The sequence below is a fragment of the Haliotis rubra genome, unplaced genomic scaffold (assembly GCF_003918875.1).
Source record: "Haliotis rubra isolate DU_JTF1 unplaced genomic scaffold, ASM391887v1 Scf462, whole genome shotgun sequence".
Classification (NCBI taxonomy): domain Eukaryota; kingdom Metazoa; phylum Mollusca; class Gastropoda; order Lepetellida; family Haliotidae; genus Haliotis; species Haliotis rubra.
Window position 1 is genome coordinate 33,118 of NW_025767149.1, and position 10,287 is coordinate 43,404.

The following is a 10,287-nucleotide window of genomic DNA, read 5'->3' on the forward strand; positions in this document are numbered from 1 at the left end:
AGCCTTGAGTAACACATCAACACACTCTGTAGATCCCCATATTGCTGCTGTATGAAGTGGTGTGTCACCTGTATTATTTTGTACATTAACATCACCTCTAGAGTTCAGTAACACATCAACACAATCTGTAGATCCCCACATGGCTCCTCTATGAAGTGGTGTGTCACCTGTATTATTCTGTGCCATTAACATCAGCTCCAGCCTACAGTAACACATCAACACACTCTGTAGGTCCCCATATTGTTGCTGCCGTATGAAGTGGCGTGTTACCTGTATTATTCTGTACCAATAACATCAGCTCCAGCCTTCAGTAACACAGCAATACACTCTCTAGATACCAAGTTTGTTGCTATATGAAGTGGTGTGTCACCTGTATTATTCTGTACATTAACATCAGCTCCAGCCATCAGTAACACATCAACACACTCTGTAGATCTCACTCCTGCTGCTATATGAAGTGGTGTGTCACCTGTATTATTCTGTACATTAACATAAGCTCCAGCCATCAGTAACACATCAACACACTCTGTAGATTCCCGCCCTGTTGCTATATGAAGTGGTGTTATTCTGTACATTAACATCACCTCTAGACTTCAGTAACACATCAACACACTCTGTAGATCCCCAAATGGCTGCTCTATGAAGTGGTGTGTCACCTGTCTTATTCTGTACATTAACATCACCTCTAGACTTCAGTAACACATCAACACACTCTGTACATCCCCATATTGCTGCTGCTGTATGAAGTTGTGTGTCACCTGTACTATTCTGTATATTGACATCACCTCCAGCCTTCAGTAACACATCAACACACTCTGTAGATCCCCGTCCTGCTGCTATATGAAGCGGTGTGTCACCTGTATTATTCTGTACCATTAACATCAGCTCCAGCCTTCAGTAACACAGCAATACACTCTGTAGATTCCAAGTTTGTTGCTATATGAAGTGGTGTGTCACCTGTATTATTCTGTACGTTAACATTAGCTCCAGCCTTCAGTAACACATCAACACACTCTGTAGATCCCCATATTGCTGCTGTTGTATGATGTTGTGTGTCACCTGTATTATTCTGTACATTAACATCAGCTCCAGCCTTCAGTAACACATCAACACACTCTGTAGATCCCCGTCCTGCCGCTATATGAAGCGGTGTGTCACCTGTATTATTCTGTACCATTAACATCAGCTCCAGCCTTCAGTAACACATCAACACACTCTGTAGATCCCCATATTGCTGCTGCTGTATGAAGTGGTGTGTCACCTGTATTATTCTGTGCCATTAACATCAGCTCCAGCCTACAGTAACACATCAACACACTCTGTAGGTCCCCATATTGTTGCTGCTGTATGAAGTGGCGTGTTACCTGTATTATTCTGTACCAATAATATCAGCTCCAGCCTTCAGTAACACAGCAATACACCCTCTAGATACCAAGTTTGTTGCTATATGAAGTGGTGTGTCACCTGTATTATTCTGTACATTAACATCAGCTCCAGCCATCAATAACACATCAACACACTCTGTAGATCCCCATATTGCTTCTGCTGTATGAAGTTGTGTGTCACCTGTGTTATTCTGTATAGTAACATCAGCTCCAGCCTTCAGTAACACATCAACACACTCAGTAGATCCCCACGTGGCTGATCTATGAAGTGGTGTGTCACCTGTATTATTCCGTATATTAACATTAGCTCCAGCCTTCAGTAACACATCAACACACTCTGTAGATCTCACTCCTGCTGCTATATGAAGTGGAGGGTCACCTGTATTATTCTGTACATTAACATAAGCTCCAGCCATCAGTAACACATCAACACACTCTGTAGATCCCCGCCCTGTTGCTATATGAAGTGGTGTTGCACCTGTATTATTCTGTACATTAACATCACCTCTAGACTTCAGTAACACATCAACACACTCTGTAGATCCCCAAATGGCTGCTCTATGAAGTGGTGTGTCACCTGTATTATTCTGTAAATTAACATCACCTCTAGTCTTCAGTAACACATCAACACACTCTGTACATCCCCATATTGCTGCTGCTGTATGATGTTGTGTGTCACCTGTATTATTCTGTACATTAACATCAGCTCCAGCCTTCAGTAACACATCAACACACTCTGTAGATCCCCATATTGCTGCTGCTGTATGAAGTGGTGTGTCACCTGTATTATTCTGTGCCATTAACATCAGCTCCAGCCTACAGTAACACATCAACACACTCTGTAGGTCACCCATATTGCTGCTGTATGAAGTGGTGTGTCACCTGTATTATTCTGTACATTAACATCACCTCTAGACTTCAGTAACATATCAACACACTCTGTAGATCCCCAAATGGCTGCTCTATGAAGTGGTGTGTCACCTGTATTATTCTGTACATTAACATCACCTCTAGACTTCAGTAACACATCAACACACTCTGTACATCCCCATATTGCTGCTGCTGTATGAAGTTGTGTGTCACCTGTACTATTCTGTATATTGACATCACCTCCAGCCTTCAGTAACACATCAACACACTCTGTAGATCCCCGTCCTGCTGCTATATGAAGCGGTGTGTCACCTGTATTATTCTGTACCATTAACATCAGCTCCAGCCTTCAGTAACACATCAACACACTCTGTAGATCCCCATATTGCTGCTGCTGTATGATGTTGTGTGTCACCTGTATTATTCTGTACATTAACATCAGCTCCAGCCTTCAGTAAAACATCAACACACTCTGTAGATCCCCGTCCTGCCGCTATATGATGCGGTGTGTCACCTGTATTATTCTGTACCATTAACATCAGCTCCAGCCTTCAGTAACACATCAACACACTCTGTAGGTCACCCATATTGCTGCTGTATGAAGTGGTGTGTCACCTGTATTATTCTGTACATTAACATCACCTCTAGACTTCAGTAACACATCAACACACTCTGTAGATCCCCACATGGCTGCTCTATAAAGTGGTGTGTCACCTGTATTATTCTGTACATTAACATCACCTCTAGACTTCAGTAACACATCAACACACACTGTAGATCCCCACATGGCTGCTCTATGAAGTGGTGTGTCACCTGTATTATTCTGTATATAAATATTAGCTCCAGCCTTCAGTAACACATCAACACACTCTGTAGATCCCCACATGGCTGCTCTATGAAGTGGTGTGTCACCTGTATTATTCTGTACCATTAACATCAGCTCCAGCATTCAGTAACACATCAACACACTCTGTAGATCCCACTCCTGCTGCTATCTGAAGTGGAGTGTCACCTGTATTATTCTGTACCATTAACATCAGCTCCAGCCTTCAGTAACACATCAACACACTCTGTAGATCCCGATATTGCTGCTGTTGTATGATGTTGTGTGTCACCTGTATTATTCTGTACATTAACATCAGCTCCAGCCTTCAGTAACACATCAACACACTCTGTAGATCCCCGTCCTGCCGCTCTATGAAGCGGTGTGTCACCTGTATTATTCTGTACCATTAACATCAGCTCCAGCCTTCAGTAACACATCAACACACTCTGTAGATCGCCTTATAGCTGCTGCTGTATGAAGTGGTGTGTCACCTGTATTATTCTGTGACATTAACATCAGCTCCAGGCTTCAGTAACACAGCAATACACTCTCTAGATACCAAGTTTGTTGCTATATGAAGTGGTGTGTCACCTGTATTATTCTGTACATTAACATCATCTCCAGCCATCCGTAACACATCAACACACTCTGTAGATCTCACTCCTGCTGCTATATGAAGTGGAATGTCACCTGTATTATTCTGTACATTAACATAAGCTCCAGCCATCAGTAACACATCAACACACTCTGTAGATCCCCGCCCTGTTGCTATATGAAGTGGTGTTGCACCTGTATTATTCTGTACCATTAACATCACCTCTAGACTTCAGTAACACATCAACACACTCTGTAGATCCCCAAATGGCTGCTCTATGAAGTGGTGTGTCACCTGTATTATTCTGTAAATTAACATCACCTCTAGACTTCAGTAACACATCAACACACTCTGTACATCCCCATATTGCTGCTGCTGTATGATGTTGTGTGTCACCTGTATTATTCTGTATATTGACATCAGGTCCAGCCTTCAGTAACACATCAACACACTCTGTAGATCCCCGTCCTGCTGCTATATGAAGCGGTGTGTCACCTGTATTATTCTGTACCATTAACATCAGCTCCAGCCTTCAGTAACACATCAACACACTCTGTAGATCCCCATATTGCTGCTGCTGTATGAAGTGGTGTGTCACCTGTATTATTCTGTACGTTAACATCAGCTCCAGCCTTCAGTAACACATCAACACACTCTGTAGATCTCACTCCTGCTGCTATCTGAAGTGGAGTGTCACCTGTATTTTTCTGTGCCATTAACATCAGCTGCAGCCTTCAGTAACACATCAACACACTCTGTAGGTCCCCATATTGCCGCTGTATGAAGTGGTGTGTCACCTGTATTATTCTGTACATTAACATCACCTCTAGACTTCAGTAACACATCAACACACTCTGTAGATCCCCACATGGCTGCTCTATGAAGTGGTGTGTTACCTGTATTATTCTGTACATTAACATCACCTCTAGACTTCAGTAACACATCAACACACTCTGTAGATCCCCACATGGCTGCTCTATGAAGTGGTGTGTCCCCTGTATTATTCTGTATATAAATATTAGCTCCAGCCTTCAGTAACACATCAACACACTCTGTAGATCCCCACATGGCTGCTCTATGAAGTGGTGTGTCACCTGTATTATTCTGTACCATTAACATCAGCTCCAGCCTTCAGGAACACATCAACACACTCTGTAGATCCCCATATTGCTGCTGTTGTATGATGTTGTGTGTCACCTGTATTATTCTGTACATTAACATCAGCTCCAGCCTTCAGTAACACATCAACACACTCTGTAGATCCCCGTCCTGCTGCTATATGAAGCGGTGTGTCACCTGTATTATTCTGTACCATTAACATCAGCTCCAGCCTTCAGTAACACATTTACACACCCTGTAGATCCCCATATTGCTGCTGCTGTATGAAGTGGTGTGTCACCTGTATTATTCTGTGCCATTAACATCAGCTCCAGCCTACAGTAACACATCAACACACTCTGTAGGTCCCCATATTGTTGCTGCTGTATGAAGTGGCGTGTTACCTGTATTATTCTGTACCAATAACATCAGCTCCAGCCTTCAGTAACACAGGAATACACTCTCTAGATACCAAGTTTGTTGCTATATGAAGTGGTGTGTCACCTGTATTATTCTGTACATTAACATCAGCTCCAGCCATCAGTAACACATCAACACACTCTGTAGATCTCACTCCTGCTGCTATATGAAGTGGTGTGTCACCTGTATTATTCTGTACATTAACATCAGTTCCAGCCTTCAGTAACACATCAACACGCTCTGTAGATCCCCGTACTAATGCTGCTATATGAAGCGGTGTGTTACCTGTATTATTCTGTACATTAACATCAGCTCCAGCCTTCAGTAACACATCAACACACTCTGTAGATCCCCGTCCTGCTGCTCTGTGAAGTGGTGTGTCACCTGTATTATTCTGTACATTAACATCACCTCTAGACTTCAGTAACACATCAACACACTCTGTAGATCCCCATATTACTGATGCTGTTTGAAGTGGTGTGTCACCTGTATAATTCTGTGCCATTAACATCAGCTCCAGCCATCAATAACACATCAACACACTCTGTAGATCCCCATATTGCTTCTGCTGTATGAAGTTGTGTGTCACCTGTATTATTTTGTATACTAACATCAGCTCCAGCCTTCAGTAACACATCAACACACTCTGTAGATCCCCACGTGGCTGATCTATGAAGTGGTGTGTCACCTGTATTATTCCGTATATTAACATTAGCTCCAGCCTTCAGTAACACATCAACACACTCTGTAGATCCCACATGGCTGCTCTATGAAGTGGTGAGTTACCTGTATTATTCTGTACATTAACATCACCTCTAGACTTCAGTAACACATCAACACACTCTCTAGATCCCCGTATTGCTACTATATGAAGTGGTGTGTTACCTGTATTATTCTGTACATTAACATCACCTCTAGACTTCAGTAACACATCAACACACTCTGTAGATCCCCAAATGGCTGCACTATGAAGTGGTGTGTCACCTGTATTATTATGAACATTAACATCACCTCTTGACTTCAGTAACACATCAACACACTCTGTAGATCCCCGTATTGCTGCTATATGAAGTGGTGTGTCACCTGTATTATTCTGAGCGAATACGATCAGCTCCAGCCATCAGTAACACATCAACACACTCTGTAGATCTCACTCCTGCTGCTATCTGAAGTGGAGTGTCACCTGTATTATTCTGTACATTAACATCACCTCCAGCCATCACTAACACATCAACACACTCTGTAGATCCCCGTCCTGCTGCTATATGAAGTGGTGTGTCACCTGTATTATTCTGTACATTAACATCAGCTCCAGCCATCAGTAACACATCAACACACTCTGTAGATCCCCGTCCTCCTGCTATATGAAGTGGTGTGTCACCTGTATTATTCTGTTTATTAACAGCAGCTCCAGCCATCAGTAACACATCAACACACTCTGTAGAATCCCGTCCTGCTGCTATATGAAGTGGTGTGTCACCTGTATTAGTCTGTACATTAACATCAGCTCCAGCCATCAGTAACACATCAACACACTCTGTAGATCTCACTCCTGCTGCTGTATGAAGTGGTGTGTTACCTGTATTATTCTGTACATTACCATCAGCTCCAGCCTTAAGTAACACATCAACACACTCCGTAGATCCCTGTCCGGCTGCTGTATGAAGTGGTGTGTCACCTGTATTTTTCTGTACATTAACATCAGCTCCAGCCATCAGTAACACATCAACACACTCTGTAGATCCCCGTCCTGCTGCTATATGAAGTGGTGTGTCACCTGTATTATTCTGTTTATTAATATCAGCTCCAGCCATCAGTAACACATCAACACACTCTGTAGAATCCCGTCCTGCTGCTATATGAAGTGGTGTGTCACCTGTATTAGTCTGTACATTAACATCAGCTCCAGCCATCAGTAACACATCAACACACTCTGTAGATCTCACTCCTGCTGCTATATGAAGTGGTGTGTCACCTGTATTATTCTGTACATTACCATCAGCTCCAGCCTTCAGTAACACATCAACACACTCTGTAGATCCGGCTGCTGTATGAAGTGGCGTGACACCTGTATTATTCTGTACATTAACATCAGCTCCAGCCATCAGTAACACATCAACACACTCTGTAGATCCCCATATTGCTGCTGCTGTATGACGTTGTGTCTCACCTGTATTTTTCGGTACATTATCATCAGTTCCAGCCTTCAGTAACACATCAACACACTCTGTACATCCCCGTACTAATGCTGCTATATGAAGCGGTGTGTTACCTGTATTATTCTGTACATTAACATCAGCTCCAGCCTTCAGTAACACATCAACACACTCTGTAGATCCCCACATGGCTGCTCTATGAAGTGGTGTGTCACCTGTATTATTCTGTACATTACCATCAGCTCCAGCCTTAAGTAACACATCAACACACTCTGTAGATCCCCACAAGGCTACTCTATGAAGTGGTGTGTTACCTGTATTATTCTGTACATTAACATCACCTCTACACCTCATTAACACATCAACACACTCTGTAGATCCCCACGTGGCTGCTATATGAAGTCGTGTGTCACCTGTATTATTCTGTACATTAACATCACCTCTAGACTTCAGTAACACATCAACACACTCTGTAGATCCCCATATTGCTGATGCTGTATGAAGTGGTGTGTCACCTGTATAATTCTGTGCCATTAACATCAGCTCCAGCCATCAATAACACATCAACACACTCTGTAGATCCCCATATTGCTTCTGCTGTATGAAGTTGTGTGTCACCTGTATTATTCTGTATAGTAACATCAGCTCCAGCCTTCAGTAACACATCAACACACTCTGTAGATCCCCACGTGGCTGATCTATGAAGTGGTGTGTCACCTGTATTATTCTGTATATTAACATTAGCTCCAGCCTTCAGTAACACATCAACACACTCTGTAGATCCCCACATGGCTGCTCTATGAAGTGGTGTGTTACCTGTATTATTGTGTACATTAACATCACCTCTAGACTTCAGTAACACATCAACACACTCTGTAGATCCCCGTATTGCTTCTATATGAAGTGGTGTGTCATCTGTATTATTCTGTACATTAACATTAGCTCCAGCCTTCAGTAACACATCAACACACTCTGTAGATCCCCAAATGGCTGCACTATGAAGTGGTGTGTCACCTGTATTATTATGTACATTAACATCACCTCTTAAATTCAGTAACACATCAACACACTCTGTAGATCCCCGTATTGCTGCTATATGAAGTGGTGTGTCACCTGTATTATTCTGAGCCAATAAGATCAGCTCCAGCCATCAGTAACACATCAACACTGTCTGTAGATCCCACTCCTGCTGCTATCTGAAGTGGAGTGTCACCTGTATTATTCTGTACATTAACATCACCTCCAGCCATCAGTAACACATCAACACACTCTGTAGATCCCCGTCCTGCTGCTATATGAAGTGGTGTGTCACCTGTATTATTCTGTACATTAACATCAGCTCCAGCCATCAGTAACACATCAACACACTCTGTACATCCCCGTCCTGCTGCTATATGAAGTGGTGTGTCACCTGTATTATTCCGTTTATTAACATCAGCTCCACCCATCAGTAACACATCAACACACTCTGTAGAATCCCGTCCTGCTGCTATATGAAGTGGTGTGTCACCTGTATTAGTCTGTACATTAACATCAGCTCCAGCCATCAGTAACACATCAACACACTCTGTAGATCTCACTCCTGCTGCTATATGAAGTGGTGTGTCACCTGTATTATTCTGTACATTGACATCAGCTCCAGCCTTCACTAACACATCAACACACTCTGTAGATCCGGCTGCTGTATGAAGTGGTGTGTCACCTGTATTAGTCTGTACATTAACATCAGCTCCAGCCATCAGTAACACATCAACACACTCTGTAGATCTCACTCCTGCTGCTATATGAAGTGGTGTGTTACCTGTATTATTCTGTACATTACCATCAGCTCCAGCCTTAAGCAACACATCAACACACTCTGTAGATCCCTGTCCGGCTGCTGTATGAAGTGGTGTGTCACCTGTATTATTCTGTACATTAACATCAGCTCCAGCCATCAGTAACACATCAACACACTCTGTAGATCTCACTCCTGCTGCTATATGAAGTGGTGTGTCACCTGTATTATTCTGTACATTACCATCAGCTCCAGCCTTCAGTAACACATCAACACACTCTGTAGATCCGGCTGCTGTATGAAGTGGCGTGTCACCTGTATTATTCTGTACATTAACATCAGCTCCAGCCTTCAGTAACACATCAACACACTCTGTAGATCCCAATATTGCTGCTGATGTATGACGTTGTGTGTCACCTGTATTTTTCTGTACATTAACATCAACTCCAGCCATCAGTAACACATCAACACACTCTGTAGATCTCAGTCCTGCTGCCATATGAAGTGGTGTGTCACCTGTATTATTCTGTACATTGACATCAGCTCCAGCCTTCAGTAACCCCATAACACACTCTGTAGATTTCCATATTGCTGCTGCTGTATGAAGTTGTGTGTCACCTGTATTTTTCTGTACATTAACATCAGCTCCAGCCATCAGTAACACATCAACACACTCTGTAGATCTCACTCCTGCTGCTATATGAAGTTGTGTGTCACCTGTATTATTCTGTACATTAACATCAGCTCCAGCCTTCAGTAACACATCAACACACTCTGTAGATCCCTGTCCGGCTGCTGTATGAAGTGGTGTGTCACCTGTATTATTCTGTATATTAACATAAGCTCCAGCCTTCACTAACACATCAAAACACTCAGAAGATCCCCATATTGCTGCTGCTGTATGAAGTGGTGTGTCACCTGTATTATTCTGTACATTAACATCAGCTCCAGCCTTTAGTAACACATCAACACACTCAGTAGATCCCTCTCCTGCTGCTATATGAAGTGGTGTGTCACCTGTATTATTCTGTATATTAACATCTGCTCCAGCCTTCACTAACACATCAACACACTCAGTAAATCCCCATATTGCTTCTGTTGTATGAAGTGGTGTGTCACCTGTTTTATTCTGTACATTAACATCAGCTCCAGCCTTCAGT

The 10,287-nt window shown here is 42.8% G+C and overlaps 1 protein-coding gene across 1 annotated transcript in view; it reads right to left on the bottom strand.

Annotated features, from left to right (window-relative positions):
• LOC124290354 (ankyrin repeat, PH and SEC7 domain containing protein secG-like) overlaps nucleotides 1-8,107 on the bottom strand; it is a gene marked incomplete at both ends in the record, with an annotated part of 35,098 nt that extends 26,991 nt beyond the window's left edge. Inside the window, 2 exons of the mRNA XM_046727062.1 lie at nucleotides 4,345-4,408; nucleotides 8,025-8,107. Coding sequence (XP_046583018.1) covers nucleotides 4,345-4,408; nucleotides 8,025-8,107 — 147 coding nt within the window. The remainder of the gene's footprint in view (nucleotides 1-4,344; nucleotides 4,409-8,024) is intronic.
• Nucleotides 8,108-10,287: the final 2,180 nt, after the last annotated feature.